This window comes from Pristis pectinata, chromosome 33 (genome assembly GCF_009764475.1).
Source record: "Pristis pectinata isolate sPriPec2 chromosome 33, sPriPec2.1.pri, whole genome shotgun sequence".
Classification (NCBI taxonomy): Eukaryota; Metazoa; Chordata; class Chondrichthyes; order Rhinopristiformes; family Pristidae; genus Pristis; species Pristis pectinata.
In genome coordinates this window covers 5,770,112-5,794,756 of record NC_067437.1, presented here as the reverse complement: position 1 = coordinate 5,794,756, position 24,645 = coordinate 5,770,112, and the positions used below count along the sequence as shown (strand labels likewise).

The following is a 24,645-nucleotide window of genomic DNA, read 5'->3' as shown; positions in this document are numbered from 1 at the left end:
ACAGGAGGAGGCAGGGCACTATAAGGGGGCGGTTGGGAGGTCTGTGTTTGGGTAATTGGTTTATTATTGTCACAGGCACCGAGGTGCAGTGAAAAACTTTGTTTTGCTTGCCATCCGTACAGGTCATGTCATGTCATCACGTCAGTGCATTGAGGTAGTACAAAATGCAGAATAAAGTGTTACAACTACAGAGAAAGTGCAGTGCAGGCAGACAATAAGGTGCAAGGGTCACGATGAGGTAGATTGAGGTCAAGAGTCGATCTTCTGCAATAGTCTTATAACAGTGGGATAGAAGGTGTCCTTGAGCCTGGTGGTGTGTGCTTTCAGGTTTTTGTACCTTCTGCCCAATGGGAGGGGGGGGGGAAGAGAAAGAATGCCCAGATTGGGTGGGGTCTTTGATTATGTTGGCTGCTTTACCGAGGCAGAGAGAAGTATAGGTAGAGTTCATGGAGGGGAGGCTTGTTTCTGTGATGTGCTGGGCTGTGTCCACAACTCTGTGCAGTTTCTTGCAGTCCCGGGCACAGCAGTTGCCGTACCAAGCGGTGTTGCATCTGGATAGGATGCTTTCTATGGTGCATCTATAAAAAAAATTGGTGAGGGTCAACGTGAACATGACAAATTTCTTTAGCATCCCAAAGAGGTAGAGGCACTGGAGTGCATTCTTGGCTGTGGCATCTACATGGTTGAACCAGTATGGGCTATTGGTGGTGTTTACTGCTGGGAACTTGAAGCTCTCAACATCAGCACTGTTGATGTAAACAGGAGCACGTGTACCACCCCCTTCCTGAAGTCAATGACCAGTTCTTTTGTTTTGCTGACATTGAGGAAAAGGTTGTTGTCTTGACACCATGCCACCAGGCTCTCTATCTCCTTTCTGTACGCTGGGTTCCTAGCCAAGATTGGCACCACCTTGCCTTGTGTTGCTGACGTCCAGTTTGATAAATGGCACGTCTTGGATATTGGATGAAGCTATCTAAACTCTCCCAGATGGTGGGGCTTGGATTTTCTCCTCCAGTCCCACACTATTACCTTGCTGAGGGGGAGGGCTGCAGGTGTGGTGGTCTTCAGCTCACTAGGCCTGTGTGAGGTAGGGGTGGTGTGCTGGTTTGATCCGCAGTGAAGCGGTGTGTCCTGGTTCTGAACCCTGTCAGGTCAACGTTCAGGAAACCATTGGCAAATGGTGCCCAGTGTGGTTGTAGTTCCTACAGTTCTGTGCAGAGGTGGACTTCATTTCCCACCTGTGGTGGAGGTGGCCTTTTCTCCCATGGGTGCTCTGATATCAGATGCTGACGTTCAGGGGGCAGGTGTTGGTTTGGAGATGGCGGTCACCTTCCTCATCCAGATCCTGAAACAGGATGTGAAAGAGGTGATTGGTTCAGAAGTCCGATAGCAGTGGGGAAGAAGCTTTTCTTGAGTCTGGTTGTCTGGGCTTTCAAGCTCCTGTATATTCTCCCAGAAAGTAGAAGGGAGAAAGGGAATGGCCAGGGTGGCAGGCATCTTTGACGATACTGTTCACCTTCCTGAAGCAATGCACAGTGAAGATGGACAGGATGGAGGGAAGTGACGAGCCTGTGACGGACTGGGCCATGTTTACCCCCCTCTGCAGGTTCTGTCGGTCCAGGACAGAGCAGCTGCCATCCCAGGCTGAGACCAAAGCTCTGGCTCCTTGCCTGGGCACTTGTATTGGTCTGACCAATACAGTTCCTGAACTCTCTCATGTGCCAGTCAGTACCTACATCTGCGCACTAAGGTGTGAGCAGAGCATGGTCTCCCTCATCACTGGATCAAGGCCTCGCTCTGTGAAGCCCGTGTGATATCTCTTGTGCATTATCTACTTCACATTGAAAGAAATCAGCCCAAGCAACTTCTGATCTTCTCGTTGTGGAGTCAGGTCCCTAATGGTCAATCCCAATGGCAACTGACCTGAACGCCCCTCCGTCCTCGTAACCTGGGAACCTGGTTACGTCACGTCTTGAGTGAGAGACAACAGGTCGCTCAAAGTAAAAGGCTGTGGGTGTAGACGGAGAGGAGGCCACCTTCACAGAGTGAGCTTCATTCCCAATCCCAGGGAGGACGAGATTTCTACACAGAGAGGCGGTAGGATAGTCAGTCAGAATGATGCCCAGGGCTGGAGTGGGAATGCTCCTCCTGTGGTGTGGGATGGGTGAAGAGCAGTTTCTTGGAATGTTTAAGGAGGTGAGTCTTGGGGCAGGTCAGCCATTATATAATGAATGGTGGGGCAGGCTTGAGGGGTCAAATGGCCTGACCCCACTTTCGTTTGTTCTTCTGTAGTTCCTATCTCATTCTTTGGGTGTATTTTCAACCATTCGGTTCTTGAACCAACCTGCCCAACCCTAATCACTACCTCAGTGTAGCAACACTATGATCACTTTGCACTAAAATAGACTTTTTGTTGTTGTTCTAATTGTGTTCTTTCTTGTATAATTGTGTATAATTTGTTTAATTCATGTTTTTCTTGTGACTGCTGCTTATATCTTGCTATGTGCTTGTGATGCTGCTGAAAGTAAGTTTTTCATTGCATCTATGCACACATGTACTTGTGTAAATGACTTTGACTTTGGATATTGGAAGATTACTGGCAGCAGGTTCCTTGATTTGAGGTTGTCTGTTTAGAAGAACAAGAGGGGATCTAATCCCAATTTACAAAGTCCTGACGGGGCGGGACAGACTGGCTGTGGGGAGGATGTTTCCCCTGACTGAGATGTCTAGAACCAGGGTGGGCTTTACCTCGGGATTCTGAGCAAGGACTGGGAGAAGTTTCTTCACCCAAAGTGTAGTGAACCTGTGGAATTCTCCATTGCAGAAGGTTGTGGAGACTGAAAATACTTGAGGAAATAATAATGACAAAATGATCTGTGTTTAGAAATTTATTAAGGGGTACAGGGAGATGGTAGGAATATGATTTGTATTAGTGTTTCAGGCTGGAAGGGTTGAACAGCCTCTAGGAAAGTTTATTTCTGCTTCATTTTACAACACGTCACTACAATCATCTCTCTTGGCTGCTTTGGAGACTAGTCCTGGGTGACAAGGGCAGGTGAACCGAATCCTAGCTTATCTGCAAGTTCTGGATCTTGGTGCTGGCAAATGTTGGACCACACCTTGCCCCAAACTTTGTATCTGTTAACAGGTGGTTTAAAGCTGCCGGCCACTGTGAATGGAACAATTGAAGTGGTGTGATAATACAACAGGTGATGGCGTGTTGTATACCCTCTGTTTTATTTCCATTTCCATTGATCTTGCGTGGCTGTTGACTTGGGATGGATTTGTTCTTTGTTTATACTGCAGTTCAGCCAACGATTGTGCCCCTTTAATTGAAAGTTGGCTCTAATTTATGCAGGCATTTGCACGCTGTTTTGCAACGGTCTCGATGAGCTGATCTGTGTGGGTGTCACAAGTCCAGCAGAGCCTTTCGTTAACCCCACAGACCTGTTGAGAGATAGCAGATGGCATGTTCTGTGCCGGTAGCCATGTTTGTTTTACTCCGGGGCCTACGGGGAGAGTTAGATGTTTGCTCAAAGGCCGTTGCTTAGCAATGTGCTTTGGTTAATCTTTCTAAGGGACTTGAGTGACACAACATCTGCTCTGGTTGCCTAGGTGATGGCATGGGATGTGCAGGCAGGGTGGGAGTTACTCAGGGCTGTGTATAGGTATTGCTGATTCTAAAATTAATCGTGGAACTCTTTTTAAATTTTATTCTTTTTCAAAATAATTTCAGTCTCAAGGGCATTTTGAGTTTTAAACAAATTGCTTGTTTTATAGAACGTACAAATCTCTAATGAGTCTCGATCTTAAATTGCTCCCGATTTAGTTGCTGTGAGGAAACCTTTTTAGATACTCAGTGGAGCTTTTAATTGTTCCTCGAGAGGAGCATTCACCATCTCTGCATTGATTATTGAGCAATTTAACAAGTAAAACTGTACCTCAAATTCACCTCCTTCCCCTGCCCCCTTTGTTCATTTAAACTTCGCTTCCCACTTGTACCAGGCCAGAAAGTAAGCCCTCAATTAGCTGTCAAAAGATCCAAAGAATTACTTCTGAGAGATCTGAGTTTGTAGCCAGATGCAGGAACCCATCTGCAGACCAATTAATCTCCCAGATAACAACTGGCAGAGAGGTGTGACGGTCTGTTCTTGCTGAAGGGTCAGGGTTAGATGCCAGAGCAGCTCTCTCCACTCTCCGACTCCTATCTCACCCCTTCTCCCTTCCCCTCTCTACACTCAGTCTTGATGCAGGGTTTTGACCCGAAACATTGATGGTTCCTTCTACCCCCACAGATGCTGCCCGACCCGCTGAGTTCCTCCATCAGGTTATTTGTTGCTCCAGATCCCAGTATCTGCAGTCTCTTGTGTCCCTCCACTCGGAATTGTAAGGCAGCTCAATTTCCCTTGGGTTATCTTTTGAACAATATAGTCCTCCTTTAATCTGAACTGGCTGGGCACTGGAAACCAAATCTGGAAGGAGGTGTTGGGGTACAGATTGGCCACGATTTATTTGAGTGGAGGAACAGGGTTGAAGGGCTGCCTCTTGTCCCTACGTTCTATCTCCACATGGTTATTCTGGCTAGTTTCTGGGCCAGGGTGGGATGTGATACTTAACCAGAGAGGGTCCTGGGGCATGATCTCCTGCAGGGGAGGTGGCTCAGCTAATTGGTCTTCAACTCAAGAATCTTTTCCAATCGCAAATGGTAAACCCGCCCTTGGGTTTGCTGGCTGGTAAAGCCATCGGCCAGGATTCATCAGGCAGTTGGGAGGGGGATAAGATGGATAGCCCCAGTCTTTTTCCCAGGGTTGGGAAGTCTCAAACTAGACGTAGATTTAAGTTGAGAGGGGAAAGGCTTAAAGGGGACCTGAGGGGGAAGTGTTTTTACACAGACGGTGATGGGTATGTGGAACAAGCTGCCAGCGGAAGTGGTAGAGGTGGGTACAATTCCGATGTTTAAAAGACATTTGGACAGGTACGTAAATGGGAAAGGTTTAGAGGGATATGGGCCAAATGCAGGTGAATGGAGGCAAGCTCCGATGGACATCTTGGTTGGCATGGATAAGTTGGGCTGAAGGGCCTGTTTTCCTGCTTTATAACTCTATGACTCCAAATATTTAAAACTATATCTACACCCCAGGTTTTGGGTATCTTAAAAATTTAAGACTAGAAAGCAATTGATTAAATATATTTAAATTGACTCAATTAAGTTGTTATAAACTTGACCTTCTGCTCTGCGTTCAGTTTAATGGGGCTTGCTGCTCTGTGTCCAGTCAACCGGTGCTGGGTGGATTTATGAGGGTAAGGGTTGGGAGATTTGCGAGTTTGTTCACATCCCCCCGCCCCCCAATGAGGTGTCCAGAGATGTTGATCGGGTAGTGTGTGTAGGGCTGGGTACAAGTTTGTGGCTGTGTTCCTCATGTGGCTGTCTTGCACCTTGCACAGTAAGAATAAGAATCGGGTTTATTTTCACTGACCTATTGTGAAATTTGTTTTTTTGTGGCTGCAAAGACATGAAATTACTATAAATTACAAAATAAAAATAGTGCAAAAAAAAGGAATAAGGAGGTAGTGTTCATGGGTTCAAGGACCATTCAGACATCTGATGGCAGAGGGGAAGAAGCTGTTCCTGAATCATTGAGTGTGGGTCTTCAGACTCCTGTACCTCCTCCCCGATGGTAGTAATGAGAAGAGGGCATGTCCCGGATGGTGAGGGTCCTTGGTGATGGATGCTGCCCTCTTGAGGCACCGCCTCTTGAAGGTGGGGAGAGCTGTGAGTTGGGTGGGGGGACTGGAAGATTTCAAGCAGTGAGGTTGTGAGCGGGGTTGACAGAGTAGATGCTTCAAGGCTCCTTCCCTGTCCGGAGAGATACGAGTTATACAGCCCAGAAATGGGCCCTTCAGCTCATCATCCGTGCCAATGGTTGTGGAACCAGGGTTGGTGGTCTCTTGGGGATTGTGGATTTCTCTACCAGGACATACAGTCATTCCAACCTGAGGCTGATGAATTTTGGATGCTAAGGCATTGGGTAGGGAAGTAAATGAGGTACAACATTGGTTAAGATCTCATTGAATGACTCAACAGGTTTGACGAGCCAGAGTCAAAGTCGAATTTATTGTCACATGCACAGGTCCACGTGTGCACAGGTGTATTGAAAAACTTACTTGCAGCAGAATCACAGGCACATAGCATCAGATAAGCAGCATTCACAAGAAAAACACAAATTATACAGTTTTTACAAGAAAACACAATTAGAACAAAAAAAAGTCCATTTTAGTGCAAAGTGATGAAAGTGGTCATAGTGTTACTAAACTGTAGTGATTAGGGTTGTGCTGGTTGGTTCAAGAACTGAATGGTTGAAGGGAAGTAGCTGTTCCTGAACCTGGTGGTATGGGACTTCAGGCTTCTATACCTCCTGCCCGATGGGAGCTGCGAGAAGATGGCACAGCCCGGATGGTGGGGGATCTTTGATGGATATTGCCTTCTTGAGGCAGCGCCTCCTCTAGATACCACCGTTGGTGGGGAGGGATGTGCCCGTGATGTATTGGGCCGAATCCACTACTCTGTGCAGCTTCTTGCATTCCTGAGCATTCAAATTGCTGTACCAGACCATGATGCAACCTGTCAGGGTACTTTCAACAGTACATCTGTAGAAGCCAATTAATATTGTGATGTCATTACATTGAAGCTTGCTCTGTACAAAATTAGCATCTGCACTTCCTAGCAGTGGGATGTGTTTTGGAACTTCTGGTGTTTGGGAAGGCTGCTGTTGAACTCCATCCAGGTCAGGTACCGTACAGGGTGGGTAGAATTTAACTTGAGTTGTGTGCTTTGTTTTATAGCAATGAATAATTTATTAAAGCAGTGAATGTATGACTATTACCCAATGTGTGTGGGTTTACTAATTTATAAGTGATTAATTTTTTATGTACTGTTTATATCCTTATAGCAAATACCATTTATGCAACACTTTAATGTACACAATGCCAATACACTCCACAGAGGCACAGTGTGACAAATATTGTCAGTGAGCCACAAAAGGAAGTGGAGGGGGGGAGGTCAGGTGAATGAAATGCTGGATAAAGGTTACATTTTAAGGAAGGTCTTAAAGTTTAATGTGAGTGTGTGTGGAGTGTGTGTGTGTGTTATGCTCCCTATTCCACAGTGGCAGAGCTGATTTTTGTGTTTGAACAACATCCTGTTGTTGGACAGTACAGTGCCTCCCTCGCTTTGTGGAATGTTCAGCTCTGGATACAGATGGCCTGCCAAAGTGGTATCTAGAAGGACTATGCTCCACGTTGCCTGCAGCATCTGACATGAGGATTTTATTCTGCCCTTGTACTCCGTCCCCTGAGTGTGACAGGGAGCAATACTTCTGCTCTGGTGGTTTAAAATGTGGAGCACAGGAACAGGCCTTTGGCCCACAATGTCTGTGCTGAACACGATGCCAAATTAAATATCTTCTACCTGAACATGATCCATATCCGTCCATTCCCCGCACATTCCCGTGTCTAACAGCCTCTTAAGTGCCACTATTGTATCTGCTTCCACCACTGCCCCTGGCAGCCTGTTCCAGGCACCCACCACTCTCTGTCAAAATAAAACTTGTCCCTTTAAACTTCCTCCTCTTACCTTTAAATGCATGTCCTCTACTAGTAGATATTTCTACCCTGGAGAAAAAGACACTGTCTGTCTACTCTATCTGTGCCTCCCATAATCTTATAAACTTCTATCAGGTCTCCCTTCAGCCTCTGCCGCTCCAGAGAGAACAACTTAAGTTACCCAACTTCTTTAATCCAGGCAGCCTCCTGGTGAACCTCTTCAGCACCCTCTCCAAAGCCTCCACATCCTTCCTGAAAAGGGACGACCAGAATTGAATACATCCACGTTCCGAGAGGAGCTAGCTGCTTCCTGCATCGTTGGGTGAAGATGTTCTTTCTGCCCTGATCAGTCAGCAAGACCAGGTGGATACCCCCCTCCCAGCTCCGTTGCAGTCCCCACAGACCCCCTTCTCTCCTCCTTCCCCCCGAGGTCGAGTCACCTGCTGCCATTCCATTACCACCCACCGTGGTGATGGGTTGCTTGCTCGATGTGAGTCAGTGCCTTCAGGGTTTGGGATGAGGCTTGTGCATCTAACAATGTGTAGCATTGGCTATAGTCAGTGCAGACTTGGCGGGCTGAAGGGCCTGTTGTGTGTTGTGTGACTCTCTTTCCAGCGACTTGCAACCGAGTGAATAAATTTCTCTCTCCTGGCTTCAAAATAGCCACCTTTCTTCTGGAGGACATGGACAGCCAGCCTCCTTTCTTTACCCTGTCACCGCCTGCACCTCTTTTTTTTTCCCCCCCCCTTCCTGTCCAAATAAAATGGATGCATAGGGCTAGATATCACAGTCTGGAATCTTCATTAAGAGAATCACTGGTGATGTGGTTGGGGCTGTATGATCCTTGCATTGCATTCTGTCTGTTTGACAAACCGGCCAGTGTTATCGGGGAAAGGCGCTGGGGGCTAGGTCGTGAGGGGGATGATGTGGACCACTGGTAGAACTTGGATTTGGACAACAGCATGGATCCTGACGGATCGAATGGCCTGGTTATGTAAAACCTCTCCCTGAGACCAGGCACTCGGGTTGGGTTCCCCTCTCCAGGTGTGCCCTGCTCTCCACTGGCGGTAGCGGCTTCTCACACGTTTCTGGCTAGTTGACTGTCGAGCAGAACCCAGTGTTATTTTTGGCTGCAGCTTTCTGGTTTGTAGGAAAAATGCTTCATTTAGAAACTCTCCTCATCCAGAAACTGGAATTTTTTGTTTATTTTGTTTCCCTGCTTCCCCACCACTCCAGATTTTATTTTGTGTCAACGTTTGGAGACAGAGGACACAATTTCCCCTTGTAACTATTTCCAGGGTCAGACAGCCTGCTTGTTGTCTCTTCTGGGTGTCTGCTACTTTGTTTTCTTTTAAAACTTTCTTTCTCAGGGTGGGGGTGTCGCTGTGTGGTGGGTGTTAATTGGCTCCTGTAAATTGCCACAGGTGTAGCTCGGTGTTTGAAGAATCGGACAGGAGTTTGTGAGAGTACGAGTTCGAGGAAATAAGATTAGTGGGGAAAGTTCAGAGTGCTGGCATAGACTCAATGGGCCGAATAGTCTTGCTGTGTGAGGGACGATGGATTTGAGAGGGTAGGCAGATCACTGACTTGGAGACGTGCAAGTGGTTTGGGCAGTTAAGAGTTGGGCACCTTGCAGAGACTGGAGTTGTGTGTAGCCCTGTACTAGGTGAGAGAGATACACAAGGCCTTAATTCACCAGGTTTGGGAACTACTGCCGTTGTTTATCGTTCTTGATTCTAATAATAGTTCACTCGGTTATAAAATTAAAAACCTGACTCGATCAAAACCAGTCTGAACCTGAACTGTGTGCAAGAACTTCAAAATATTTTCATGCTCAACTTGACCATGGCTGAAACCATAGCCTGAAGTCAAAGTTTGAGTTCAATGTCATCAAAGTTCAAGTTTATTGTCATATGCACAAGTCCATGTATGCACAGGTGCAGTGGAAAACTTGCAGCAGCATCACAGGCACACAGCATCAGATAAGCAGCATTCACAAGAAAAACATTAATTATATACGAGAGAACACAATTAGAACAAAAAAGCCTATTGTATTGCAAAGTGGTCAGTGTGTTGCTGCACTGAGGCAGTGATTAGGGTTTTGCCAGTTGGTTCAAGAACCGAATGGTTGAAGGGAAGTAGCTGTTCCTGAACCTGTTGGCTTGGGACTTCAGGCTTCTGTACCTCCTGCCCGATGGGAGCTGCGAGAAGATGGCATGGCCCGGATGGTGGGGATCTTTGATAGATGTTTGATGAAAGAAGCTGTTACTTGTGTGGGGAAATTCCAACAAAGCTGGAAGTAATTTTACAGTGTTTTGTAGAATGGGGGAGTGTGGGAGGGAGATAGTTTTGTTCTTGCTAACCCATAATTTATAAAATACATTAGGCTGTGCTGTGCCAAACCCTGTATGATCAGCATATTCTCCTGAATCCAGTCCAAGTCACCAGTTCTCAATGGGGTTGGGTTGAGGAGGTGGGCTCTGGTCCTTAAACTGGGCATCATACTGGGTGGGCCAACACACAATCTGCTGGAGGAACTCAGCAGGTCAGGCAGCATCTGTGGGATGAAAGGAATGGTTGACGTTCAGGTCAAACCCCTACAGAGAACATTTGACACATAGGATGGTGTATGGACCGCATGGAGTGAGGATGATAGATTTCCTCTTACCTAAAGGAACATGGAGAGCAGAGCAGTGGTGTTATCACCGTTACTGATACCAGGCTTTTAATTCTGGAACTAGTTGACTCCCGAATATGAACTTGTATCCTCCTGTACCCTGTATGCAAGGATGGATAGTTTCCTGGAGCAAAAAAAACTGCTGGAGGAACTCAGCAGGTCGGGCAGCATCTGTTTCAGGCCAAGACTCTGCATCAGGATGGAAGGTTTCCTTTTGAAGCACAAACCACCAGGCTCAAGGACAGCTTCTATCTGCTGTTATCAGACTCAGAGGGGCCTCTTATACACTAAAGATGAACTCTCGATCTCTCAATCTATGTCGACATGGCCCTTGCACTGCACTTTTTCTGTAGCTACAAACACTATATTCTGCATTCTGTTTCCTTTCTACCATCTCGGTGTACTTACAGATGGCACATAACCAGTGCGTCACGGAAACCAGCCTCCCCTCTGTGGACTCTGTCTATACCTCTCGCTGCCTCAATAAAGCAGCCAACGTAATCAAAGACCCCACCCACCCAGGTCATTCTCTCTTCTCTCCCATCAGGCAGAAGATATGGAGCCTGAGGGCACATACCACCAGGGTCGAGGACAGCTTCTATCCCACTGTGAAAAGACCATTGAACAGTTCCCTTATACGATGAGATGGACTCTTGACCTCACAATCTACCTTGTCGTGACCTTGCGCCGTATTGTCTACCTGCAATGCACTTCCCTGTAGCTCTGACACTTTACTCTGTATTCTGTTATTGTTTTTACTTGTACTACCTCAGTGCACTCTGTACTAACTCAATGTAACTGCACTGTGTAATGAATTGATCTGTACAAATGGTATGCAAGGCAAGTTTTTCACTGTACCTCGGTACAAGTGACAATAATATACCAATACCTCAGTACACATGACATTAATAAACCAATACCTTCCCTATACATTTTCCAAGCAAGTCAGCAATTTTTGATCACTGATTCTGCTCTCTGCTTTTGTTTAGATTTAAATTTTTTTTAAAACAATTAAAATTTATTAAGTTGCAATCATTAGATTTGAACTTGCTGCCTGTACTGAGGTACAGGGATGATTTGGTGATTGATGTGCAGTAACTGGTCTGCCACTAACTTGCTTTCTCTTGCAGCCTTTGTCATTTACAACTTCCTGAGCCTGTGCTACGAGTACCTCGGAGGCGAGAGCGCCATCATGTCAGAGATTCGGGGCAAGTCCATCGAGTGAGTCGCCTGCTAAGTGCAGCGTTGTTCCTGCTTTGTCTTGCTGCAAGTATCTTGCCTTTTGGAATATGCTGGAAACACTCAGCGGGTCGGGCAGCAGCTGTGGAGAAAGAAACAGTTAACGTTTCAGGTTGAAGATGCTTTCTCAGGTCCCTGCTGAGCATTTTTTTATTTCAGATTTCCAGCATCTGCAGTTTTTAATTTTTTTTAAATCTAGTTTCAGGGGTCTCCCCAGTCATGGCCCTTCCCTGAATTAACTCTCTCCACCATTAGTGAGTATCCTCCAGCTACCTGGGCCAAAAGCTCTGGAATCCCTCTCTAAACTTACAGGATTTTGCCTTGTTCAGAACCTGTAAGTTGTATGCATCAACCTGAAACGTCATCTGTCCATTTCCCTCCATAGATGCTGCCTGACCTGCTGAGTTCTTCTAGCTCCTGTGTGTGTGTGTGTTTCTCCAGATTTCCAGCATCTGCAGTCTCTTGTGTTGTGTGACTTGGTGCTGTTCATTTTTGGTGGTATCTGGGGAAGGCCAGAATTTATTGCCCATCCCTAATTGCCCCATTAGGTGGTGGTGGTGGTGACAACTGTGTGGCTTGCTAGGCCATTTTGGGGGGTGGGGGGGTGGGGGTGGTTTGTTTTAAGACCCAACTGAATGGGGTGGTCTGGAGTTACAAAGCCCAGACCAGTTAGCTCGACAAATTTCTTCTCATGAAGGGCATCAGATGGGTCTTTACCACAATCCAGTAGTTTTTGTGGTCACCATTATGCAGGCTAGATGTTCTAACTCCCAGTTAATTCACTTGCTGTTAAATTGCACGGCTGATGTGGTGGGATTTGAACTCCTGGTCTTCAGATCTCTAGTCTGATAACGACCACTGTCCTGATGTATAGATGTTGCAGGAATATGGGTGTTTATTTTTCCCATGAGATTTCTTCGGGTTTAGTTACCCACCTGAAGGAACACTAATGGTGTCAGTTCCCTCCCCCCCACTCTCCCTGACCCACATTACTACGCTAAACCTTTTCATCTTGGTCCCAAAATGGTACTGTTCTCAGAGGAACTTGCCCTAACTTCCAACAAGAAGAAAACCACAGCATTGATAACCTAAGGGAGGGATCCTGGCATGTTCTCATTGTGACTTAGTAGGCCATTCAGGCCGTCAAGTCAGTGCCAGTTCTCTGACCATTCCATTCCCCCACTTATTTCTGTCTCAAATACCCACCAGCTCCACCCAGCTACAACTCTGGACAAATTACAGCGGTCAACTAACCTACCGACCCGCACTTCTTCGGGATGTGGGAGGAAACCGAGGCATTCTGTGGTGGGAGGAGGTGGAACTCATGCAGTCACAGGGAGAACATGAAAACTCCACGGTGGTCAGGAACGAAACCTGGGTCGTTGGCGCTGTGAGGGAGCAGCACTACCCGCTGCACTACTGTGTCGCTCTCGCTCCGCATACTCTCAAGTGGCAGCACCACCAAGAACAAGAGTTCAGCTAAAACCTGAACCCCTCTGATTGACAATTATGTTAGAGCAGTAAGGGTTTGGGAAAGAGCAAATTGGCTTGAACATTGATCAGACTGGACATAACTGGAGCTAAGGTCGCTTGCTTGTTCTGAATGGACAGCAAAGGCTTTTCTTTCCTTAACCAGGATGATCCCACTGTTGACTGTGCCAGTATTGATTGACATTTGACTTGGGTTTCCTCCTGGATTACCGAGCCACTAATATGCTTTACCTTAAGGGAGAAGTGTCCAGGGGCCATCCTGATGTTACTGCAGTTGCAAAGGTATCTGAACTGTGTCTAAGTCATGGAACTCCGTCCCAGGACCACAAGAACACCAGGAGTAGGCTTTCGGCCCCTCTTGTCCGTTCTGCCGTAAGATCACACTGATCTTTTACCTCAGCACCGCCTGTCGACACTAACCCCACTACCTTGATTCCCTTCGTATCGAAAACGGAAGCAATTTGTACAACCTGTGCTCTCTAACATCTACTCAAGGGCGATTATGAAGACAGTAAACAGGTCCCTGTCCTGTAAATTTCGTTTAAAAAAACGTACTAACCTACATCTCAGTTCTTGGAGCTATAGTGAGTGCCCTTGTGGTGAGAGTGTGCACTTCCCATGGGGAAGGAGTTCCCACTTGGGAAGATCTCCTGTGCTTTGGTGTGGAGATGCTTCCATTTGGTTCTTGGTGTGTAAGAGGTGTATCTGATCAACGAGCAGTTCTTTGGGGTTAACTGATTCCATGGGTTATGGTTTGCAAAGACGTTGTTGTCTCTCCCGGGAACATTTCTGACCAGCTTCTCTCTCTCTCTCTCCCGCTCTCCCCCAGATCGAGCTGTATGTACGGGACCTGCTGTCTGTGGGGAAAGACCTACTCCATTGGATTTCTGCGCTTCTGCAAGCAGGTACACGTAGTTCCGAAGCTTCACCCCAGCATTCCCAGGTTTTTAAATGGGCTTCTTCGCTCCAGGAATCCACGTTGAAAGGCTGTTGGGAATGCCAAGGATCAGTGGGATTGGAACTCTTTTCCCACGTGGCCTGCTCCTGCTATCTGCCTTGCAAAGAACCATCTTCTTTCCTCAGATCTTGGAGGAACTTTGGTTCATTTGCAACTGTTGGTGAATCTCCGCAGTTGGAGCTCAGCAACTGGCAGGTTGAGAACTTATGGGTAAGAGGAGTGAACATTGGACCTCATCCCACAGCGGTTGTGTGCATAAGCCTTTCGTTCCTGCTGGGAGCACAGGAACAGGAATGGACCACCTAGCAGGAGGCGTGAGACTGCAGATGCTGGAATCTGGAGCAAGTAACAATCCACTGGAGGAACTCAGCAGGTCGAGCAGCATCTGTGGTGGGGGGAAAAGAATTGTCAACGTTTCAGGTTGAAACCCTGCATCAGGACTGGGAGTGGAGGCGCGAGGTGGCCAGTATGAAGAGGGGAAGGTGTGGCAGGAGCCTGAGGTGATTGGTAGACTTGCCCCATCTTGCTCTCGCTCTGCCTCCATCTATCATTCACGTGCTGCTGTGTCCCAACTCCACCCCTGCTCCCCTCCTGGAACCACCTGCCCGTCGACATACACCCCGCCTCGGGCTCCTGTTTCACCACTCCCCTTCTCTATACTGGCCAGCTCACCTCTCTGTTCTCTGTGTCTGGTGCAGGGTTTTGACCCAAAACTTCGACAATTTTCTTCCCACAGATGCTGCTCGACCTGTTGACTTCCTTCAGCAGATTGTTTGTTGCTCTGAGATTACTTAGCTCCTCACATCTGTTATTCTGTGAGATCCTGGCAAATTCTAAGCCCTAAGTCCCGACACAATACCTTTTTGGTTAATGGAAGTTTATCAACCTCATGATGTCAAATTAACAATTGACTAGGTGTTGGCTGCAGAATGTTGCAAATTTCTGCCACCCTCTATGTACAAGTGTTTGCATCTTCAGTCCTGGTTAGTTTTTCTAGATTTTTACAACCCTCCCTGCAATCCTGGACTCCCTGACCAGTGGAAATGGTTTCTCTCCATTCATCTCATCAATTTTCCTTCATCATGAAACTCATCCTCCCTTTTGAGGATAGGTTTGATATAAACTATAAATGTTCAGTTTGTGACTTTATAATCTGCTGAGGAACTGCAACCCAAAACTTTAAACAGAAAGCTCAAGGAAAAAGTCTCGTTATTTACGAAGTGTCCATTTTCTCCTTCACCATCTTGCAGTCATTGACTCAAAGTAAACCTTGGGGCACTGTTGCCAAGTAGAGTGAATGGCAGCTACAAGCCTCAGTTTAGCCAGCTGTCAAAAATGCAATATGTCCTTGTGTCTCTCGCAAATGTTCAAAAATTTGAACATTAAGCATTTTTAAGTTTACAAAAAATGTGACTATTAAAAATAATTAATGTTATAAAGATTAATACAAAATTTAACTAAGCAGTTAATTTAAAAGGCAAATTATTGGGATTGTATTTTTAAAACTGCAACCCATAATTTTCTTTTAAGTTACTATGCAGCCCTGGTATTAAGGGAAATGGGGAAAAGGCAAGGGTATGGTGTTGGATTATCCATGATCCAATTGATAACAGAGCAGGCTCGAGAAGCTGTATTGCCTGGTCTCATTCCTGTGTTCCCATTGGTGCAGGAGCTTGAGAGAATAAATTATGCTAATGTAAACAGGTGGTGTGTTGGCTGAGGCTCACTGGGCAGATCTCCTGCCTGGAAGCAGAAGGTTGTCGGTTCGGCCCCACTGCACGCTCAGTGTAGACTTGTCCTCCACTGTGTCACCGAGGGGAGTGCTGCATTGTTAAAGTGCCACCTTATGGGGTGTGAAAGATTCTGTGCAGCACTATTTTGAAGGAAAGCAGTGAAATCTCCGGTTTTGTGGCTAATGTTTACCCATTGTTCGCAATTTCTAAATGGGGGATTGTTGTTTGTGGGATCTTACTGTACGTAAATTGGCTGCCAGGTTTCCTGGCCCACTGACCACACTTCAGAACGGCTCCATTGGGAGAAAAGGTACCGTACAAATTCAAATCTCTTTCTTTGGCTGGCAGGAAGGATTGCATCGGGCAGGACCTGATGGGTCGATGGCCTGTTTCAATGCTCCTTGGGAGTCTGGGCGAAGAGCAGCCCTGGCGGCTGATTTGTTCTCTGATTTAATTCCAAATCAGTCAAAGTCAAGTTTATTGTCATCTGCACAAGTTCATGTGTGCACAGGTGCAATGAAAAACTTACCTGCAGCAGCATCACAGGCACAGAGCATCAGATAAGCAGCATGCACAAGAAAAACAAATTTAGTATAAATTATACACAATTTTTGCAAGAGAACTCAATTAGAACAAAAAAAAAATCAGTTCATTTTAGTGCAAGGTGGTCATGGTGTTGCTACACTGAGGTAGTGATTAGGGTTGTGCTGGTTGGTTCAAGAACTGAATGGTTGAAGGGAAGTAGCTGTTCTTGAACCTGGTGGTGTGGGACTTCAGGCTTCTGTACCTCCTGCCAGATGGCATGGCCCGGTTGGTGCGGAACTTTGGATGTTGCCTCCTGTAGATACTACCAGTGGTGGTGGCTGGTGGAGTTTGAATTTGGACTTGTGTCCTGGAGCTTTAGGTCACTAAAGGACGATATTTGTTGTTCACAGGCGACCCTCCAGTTCTGTGTGGTGAAACCACTGATGGCCATCATCACCGTGATTCTGCAAGCTTTCGGCAAATACAAAGACGGCGACTTCAAGTGAGGAATCCCTAACCTTCCTCTTTTCTCCCTCCTTCCCCACTTCCTCTCCTGAAAGTTCTCTGTAGGGTGATTGCTGGATGACCTGTGTCACTGTAGCCACGGTTCCATACGTGCTGCCGGAGACTTGCTCACTGAGTATGTCCAAGACAGATTTTGAGGGAAATGGGGTTGGTGCAATAAATTGTTGCTGAGCCATGACTTTACTGAATGGCCAACTCTTCTATTTCTTGTGTGGTTACCTCTGATCCCTCTGTGGCCAAGTTGGTACATTGTGGGATGCCTTTACTCAACAAATTCATTCCCTGAAGAGCAGGCTAACCTGTCTCTGACCTTGCCCAATGACTTGCAAGTCATTAGACGCCGACCTGTACCAGAAAGCCCTGTCACGTTAACCGTCCTACACTGCTGCTCCAGTTGATGAGGTGAGCTTCGAAGTGAGGCAGAATTTATAAGAGGGGAGTCCCAGATCTTTGGGACTGTGGCTCAGTGGGCGGTTGCAGTTGTTGAGCGTGAGGGGGTAAACCATCCCAATAAACTCTCTCAACAAACAGTCTGCTGGAGGAACTCAGTGGGTTGATCAGCATCTATTGGGGGGGGGGGGGGGTGGGGAAGGAACTGTTGACATTTCGGGTCGAAGCCCTGCGTCAGGACCACAGCAGGCGGGCAGTATCTCACTGCTGCCTGTAGCTCTTTGCATCTCCCACCAGGTGCCTTTATTGCGATTGCTTAACAACTTGACTTACAAATTCTCACCCCAGTTGGCGGCCTCTCTTCTGTGTTCATGGAGCCCCATCACCCTCTAATGTTCCTACACTGCACCCAGTTCTTGATCATCCCCAAATTTAATTGTGTGTGGCTTGCTGGGCCTTGTTCTGTACATTTCCCTTCCAAAACCTATTTATCCATCATTCCAGCTCCTCAAACCCATCTCTTTAACCAAGCCTAGGGTCTTCTGCCCAGATATCTCCCTGTCCTCCCCCTCTGTCCCTCATTACTCTACTCTTTGTTTTTGTGCTGTTGTGCTCCCTCCTGATCCAATCAGCTCCCGTCACCTTGTCTCTTTCCCCTCCCCCATCCCCTCCATCTGCCCATCACCCTCACTCCTCCCACTGGTTCCCCTCCCCACCTCTCTCCCTTTATTCCAGGCTCTCCTATCAGATTCTGCCCTCTTGTCGGTTCCACCTATCAGCTCCTACCTTCTGGCATCATTCCCATCCCTATCTGCCTATAAACCCCTCCCCTGCTTGGATCCACTTCTTCCTTCCACCTCTCTGTACTGTCTACCTCCCCTCTTTCTTTCCAGATGAAGGCTCTTTACCCGAAACGTCGACCGTCCATTTCCCTCCATAGATGCTGCCTGACCTGCTGAGTTCCTCCAGTGCTTTTTCCGTTAATCTCCGTGTGTGTTGATGTGCCGTTTTGATAATACTCCTACTTTTTGTGGATGACGATAAGCATTATTCAATAGGAAACGATGTGTTTATGAACCACTGTGTACGGGAGCTTTTCATGTATAAAATTTACCACAGCGCTGCAAGACTTGGTTAAAGCAGCAGGTTGGAACATCTTAAAGGGAAGGTGAAGAGGTTTATAGAAGCAATTGCAGAGTTCAGGACTGAGGGTTATCTTCTCTGGAGAGTTGGAGGCTGAGGGGAGACCTGATAGAAGTTTATAAGATTTATGAGAGGCATGGATAGGGTACACAGCCAACATTTTTTCCCTTGGGGTGGAAATGTCAAATACTAGAGGGCAGAGCTTTAAGGTGAAAGAGGGGGAGTTTAAAAGGGATGTTCAGTGCAAGTTTTTTTTTTACACAGATTGGTAGGTGTCTGGAATGGGGTGGCGGTGGAAGCAGATACAATAATGGTGTTTGAGGCTTTAATGCAGGGAATGGAGGAATATGGATCATATACAGGCAAAGGGATTAGTTTAATTTTGCCTGGTGCTCGGCACAGGTGTCCTGTGTCAGGAAGCACAGATATAAAGCCGTGGGTAATCACGGTAACTTTACATTGGCCGAGTGTGTGTCTCGGGACTGGGTTAAGGTCTGTTTCCCTCTCCACCGCCAGTGTTGCCAGTGGCTACCTCTACGTGATGATCGTCTACAACATCTCCGTCAGCCTCTCGCTCTACGCACTCTTCCTCTTCTACTTCGCCACACGGGAGCTCCTCAGCCCCTACAGCCCCGTGCTCAAGTTTTTCATGGTGAAGTCTGTCATCTTCCTCTCCTTCTGGCAGGGTGAGTGGACACGTTCCTCTTCTCTGAGAGCACGGGGGGTGAGACTCGGTAGTGAAGGGGAGGGAGGGGCAGTTATATTGTTGAGTTGGGTCCAAATGGATCACTCTGGTCGTCGTGGTTCCTGTCTCTGGTTCCCTCAAATCCCTTCCGTGTGTTTCCTGCTGACATTTGAACAGAATTGGTGGGAGTGATTTATAGGTCACACTGCATAAACCAGAGGTACATGTAACAGGGTTGAGACTCTAATCTCCACGTAGGCTAGAAAAAAATTGGAATAATCTGTCTGGGTGGCCTGCAAAACAAAGCTTTTCACTCTATCTCGGTATATGTGACAATAATAAACCAATTACCGAATCTAAAGTGAAAGATGAATTCATGGAATGTATTTGAGTCTCTTTTCTAGATCCATAATGTTCAGGAACCAACTGGGGAAAAGGCTGTTTTGGATCTTGTGTAATGAGAGAGGGTTAGTTCGTAATCTTGTTGTCAAGGGGCCTTTGGGGAAGAGTGACCATAATGTGACAGAATATCAATGTTTGAAAGTGATGTGGTTCAGTGAAAAGAATGGGCTTCTGATGGGCCATCACGAGCTAAACAGAGAAAAGTTTCTGCCCTGAGGGTGGTGATCTTTTGAAGTTCTCTACCCTGAGACCTGTGGTGGCTGCCTCATTATATCCGTCAAACAACTGATTGATAGATTTGTAGACGTTTAAGAGAATTGAGGGATATGGGGATAGTGCAGGAAAATGGTGCTGAGGTGGGGGAAGGTGAGTCATGATCCTGAATGGCAGGCAAACGAAGCACTAAACAGCCTACTCCTGTTTCTTGTACTTTAAAGGTCTGTTGGGGTGGGAGTTGTAAGGTTTAGACCCAACAATGATGAAGGAACAGTGATGTATTTCCAAGTCAGGATGGTGTGTGACTTTGGGAGAGAAAACCTGCAGGGTTGCTGTTCTCGTAAGCCTGGTCCCTTCTCCTTGGTGAGAGAGGTGGCAGGTTTGGGAGGAGCTGTCGAAATAGCTTGGGCAAGTTCCTGCCCTGCATTTTGTCCTTTTGGCTAACAGTTACTGTCAGTGGAAATAGTGCGTGAATGTTTTAAAAACAAGTCCTCTATCATTTCTGTCCAGTTTGTATTGTAGAACATAGAACAGCACAGAACAGGCCCTTCAGCCCACAATGTTGTGCCCGCATAGCTATTCCCTCCTGCCTACAGAATGCCCATATCCCTCTCTTTTCCTCTCATTCGTGTGCCCATCCAAGCCCCTCTTAAAAGCCCCCAATGAATTTGCCCCCACCACCATATCAGGCAATGCATTCCAGGCATCCACCACTCTCTCAGTAAAAAAAAAACGTACCCCTCACGTCTGTTCTGAACCTACCCCCTGTCACCTTAAATGCATGCCCTCTGGTATTGGATCGCTCAATAATGGGATAAAGATATTGCTTGTCCACCCCATCTATGCCCCTCATAATTTTATACACCTCCAACAGATCACCCCTCAGCCTCCGCTGCTCCAGAGAAAAGAGCCCAAGTTTGTCCAGCCTCTCCTGATAGCACATGCCCTCTAATCCAGGCAGTGTCCTGGTAAACCTCCTCTGCACCCTCTCTAAAGCCTTGACATTCTTCCTATAGTGAGGTGACCAGAATTGCACGCAAGACTCTAAATGCGGCCTAACCAGAGTTCTATAGAGATGCATTGGCTGGTTGGCAGGAAGCAAAGGGTGGAAATAAAAGGATCTTGTTCTGGTTGGCTACCGGTTACTAGTGGTGTTCCACAGGGGTCGGTGTTGGGGCCGCTCCTTTTTACCTTGTACATTAACGATTTGGATGACGGAGTAGATGGTTTTGTGGCTAAGTTGGCGGATGACACCAAGATAGGTGGAGGAAGAGGGAGTATTGAGGAGACAGGGAAGTTTGCGGAGAGACCTAGATAGTTTAGGAGAATGGGCAAGGAAATGGCAGATGAGATTCAATGCAGTTGTACACTTTGGAAACAGAAATAAATGGGCAGGTTATTATCTAGAAGGAGAGAAAATTCAAAGTACAGAAGTACAAAGGGACTTGGGGGTACTCGTGCAGGATACCTTAAAGGTTAACCACCAGGTCGGATCGGTGGTAAAGAAAGCGAACGCTATGTTGGCATTCATTTCGAGAGGTATAGTGTATGAAAGTAAGGAAGTGTTGATGAGGCTCTATGGGGCACTAGTGAGGCCTCATTTGGAATACTGTGCGCAGTTTTGGGCCCCATATCTTAGGAAGGATGTGCTGATGTTGGAGAGGGTTCAGAGGAGATTTATGAGGATGATTCCAGGAATGAAAGGGCTTACGTATGATGAGCGTTTGTCGGCTCTTGGACTATACTCACTGGAGTACAGAAGAATGAGAGGGGACCTCATAGAGACATTTAAAATGTTGACAGGAAAGGACAGAGTAGATGTGGTTAGGCTGTTTCCCTTGGTGGGTGAGTCCAGGACCAGAGGGCACAATCTTAGAATTAGAGGGTACAGTTTCAAAACAGAGATGAGGAGAAATTTCTTTAGCCAGAGGGTGGTTAAATTGTGGAATTCCTTGCCAGGTACAGCAGTGGAGGCCAGATCATTGGGGGTGTTCAAGGAAGAGATAGATATCTAAATAGTCAGGGTATCAAGGGATATGGGGATAAGGCTGGAAATTGGGATTAGAATAGTTTTGTTTTCTTTCTTCCCCCCCCCATTGCTCATTTCTCATTTTTTTTCCCTTCTCCTTGGAGCAGACTCTGGGTCGAATGGCCTGCTTCTGCTCCCTTGTCTTGTGATCTTGTGATCATAAACTCTCGGGAACCCTCTTCCTGCAGAGTTACTTCCACACAGCTCCAGTGACCCAGGTTCAATCCTGACCTCGGGTGCTGTCTGTGTGGGGTTTGCACGTTCTCACTGTCGCTGCTTGGGTTCCCCCCCCCCCCCAGTTGCTCCAGTTTCTTTCCACTTCCCAAAGACGTGGGTTGGTAGGTTAAATGGTGACTGTAAATTGCCCCTAGTATGTCAATGCGTGGTAGAATCTGGGGCGGTGGGGGGGGGAGGGATGTGATTAGTGTAAAAATGGGTGATTGATGGTCAGCAGGGACGGTGGGCTGAAGGGCCTATTTCCATGCTGTTTGGCTCTAAAACTATAACCTTGTGGTTTAATTAGCTTGAAGGATTCACTAAGTGATGGGTGCAGGGCTCCAGAGTGAAGCTGGGAGTGCCCTCTGCTGTTGGGGAGCTGTATTACAAGCCCAGGACTCCATTTAATGGACATTTAATTCTGGGAACGGCCTCCTAAGGGTTAAGTGAGGCAGATAATGATTGACTTAGAAGTGGTTCCCCCTCTGGAAATGGTAGCCTTGTGGGCAAGTTAACTGCATTGGCACCTAGAGCTATGGACCAAAGAAGTAAGAGTCTCCCAGCGGCTTCCTGAGATTTTAAATCCGAATAAAAGCATTAGGGATCAAAAGAACAATTCAAATGGTCATGAAACTACTGTATTTCTGTAAATGGATGGTGTATTACCCTGGGGGTTTTTTTTTTGCTTGGGTTTTAATGATATTCCAGTAATTTCATGCCTGCATTTATGAAGTATCTTTTCCTTCACAATTATTTAAATCTCCAGCTACCTTTTGTGGGATTTGAACCCATGTTTCCAAATCAGTGGCCAGGACTATAGATGATCTGGTAACTTAGCTGCCATATTATTGTATGTGTGTGCCATTTTTCCCTTCTCACTCACCCCTTTGGCCAATCCTGTCCCTGCTCACATCTGTGGAGATGTTCGAGGGGAAATTCTGTTGGACAGTTGTATCTCCTCAAGACCAATCCCTTTCCCCCCTTGAGCTGTAATCCATCTCAAAGTTGAAATTGAGTTTATTGTCATATGTACAAGTACAATGAAAAGCTTACTTGCAGCAGCATCACAGGCACATAGCATCAGATACACAACATTCACAAGGAAAAACATAAATTATACCCAATTTTTTACAAAAAGAACACAATTAGAGGAAAAAAAGAAAACAAGGTCCATTGTAGTGCAAAGTGGTCATGGTGCTGCAGAGTGATTAGTGTTGTGCAGGTTGGTTCAGGAATCGCATGGTTGAAGGGAAGTAGCTGTTCTTGAACCTGGTGGTGTGGGACTTCAGGCTTCTGTACCTCCTGCCCAATGGTAGCTGCGAGAAGATGGCATGGCCCACATGGTGGGGATCCTTGGATGTTGCCTTGTTGAGGCAGCGCCTCCTGTAGATACTACTGATGGTAGGGAAGATTGTGCCGTGATGTCCATCCATCAAAGATCCCCACCATCCAGGCCATGCCACCTTCTCGCAGCTACTGTCAGGCAGGAGGTACAGAAGCCTGAAGTCCCACACCACCAGGTTCAAGAACAGCCACTTCCCTTCAACCATCTGATTGTTGAACCAACCTGCACAACACTAATCACTTTGCACTACAATGGATATCATTGGGCTGAGTCCACTACTCTCAGCAGCTCCTTGCGTTCCTGCACTCTCCTTATTCAGCTCCCTATTGGCCCCTTGTATTTGGGAGGGGCACTGACATTCCCTTTCCTCCTCCCGTCAGGAATGCTGCTGGCCATTCTGGAAAAGTGCGGAGCCATCCCCAAGATTGCCGTGGCTGATGTCTACGTGGGCGAGGGGACCGTGGCTGCGGGCTACCAAAACTTCATCATCTGCATCGAGATGTTCTTTGCAGCCATCGCGTTGCGCTACGCCTTCACCTCCAAGGTTTATAGAGACAAGCGAGTGGACTCACAAGGTAAATGTAACCAAGAACCTAGTCAATTAATTGCCACTCCCTGGCTTGCCAAGAGCATTGCTGTTAACAGTTAACTTCAGAATGAAGTTCTGTTGGCAATCCATTGCCTGAGAGAAGGGTGCGTAATGTGACTTGAACCTTTTTGTTTCCCATCTGTCCACCACTGGTTCAACCAGCCTTCAGTGGCTCTGACAGAGACTCGATGGCAGAGTCATCTGTGAGGCAAGGCCGTGTGACTCCTGAGAAGCTTGTCTCAAACCCCTTGCCCATTGGTGTTTCATTGAGGGAGGGAGGACGAGTGCAGAGGATGTGGATTCAAACCACCCCCTCCTCTCCCTGTGGAAGTATGGGGAAATGGAGTTTGTGTTTTACAAATGCCTCCAAAGGAAGGGCAGCCTCTGTGAATGTAACCCTGAAGTTGTGGGATTTGCTTGCCTTGATCCTACCTGTTTGACTCTCTCTGGCCTCAAAACTGCCCCCCAGTGGTTGCTCTGTTATATCAAATGGCCACCGGGGGGATTCCTCATCTCACCAGTTTGAGAGGAATGAGCAGCGCGCGCGCGCACACACACACACAATGCTGGAGGAACTCAGCAGGTCAGGCAGCATCTATGGGGAGAAATGAACAGTCGATGTTTTGGGTCGAGACCCTTCATCAGGACTCGGAGGAACGAGGGCAAGATTGTGTGCAATGCTACATTTGAGATCGAGGGGAGGCAGGAATGCTGTACAATCGTTCTTGAATTTTAATAACCGGTGCTGTTTATTGGGGGCAGGGGATCTTTCTCTCACCCTCTCTCACTCTGTCTTTCTCTGTCTGTCTCCTGCTTCTGCCAATCTTTCACCTCGGATAGTCCTGGCGTACGGGCCCTACGGTAGGCTGGATTTACCTTT

General features: G+C 47.0%; 1 protein-coding gene across 3 annotated transcripts in view; it reads left to right on the top strand.

The window, feature by feature from the left end:
* Positions 1-24,645, top strand: part of LOC127585595 (transmembrane protein 184B-like) — a 75,436-nt gene that overhangs the window by 41,454 nt on the left and 9,337 nt on the right. For 2 of the 3 annotated variants that reach the window (XM_052043184.1, XM_052043183.1), the window contains exons 4-9: positions 11,410-11,500; positions 13,839-13,914; positions 16,636-16,727; positions 18,800-18,969; positions 23,557-23,751; positions 24,606-24,626. In XM_052043184.1, the coding sequence (XP_051899144.1) occupies positions 11,410-11,500; positions 13,839-13,914; positions 16,636-16,727; positions 18,800-18,969; positions 23,557-23,751; positions 24,606-24,626 (645 nt within the window). The remainder of the gene's footprint in view (positions 1-11,409; positions 11,501-13,838; positions 13,915-16,635; positions 16,728-18,799; positions 18,970-23,556; positions 23,752-24,605; positions 24,627-24,645) is intronic. The other variant, XM_052043185.1, reaches the window with a different exon arrangement.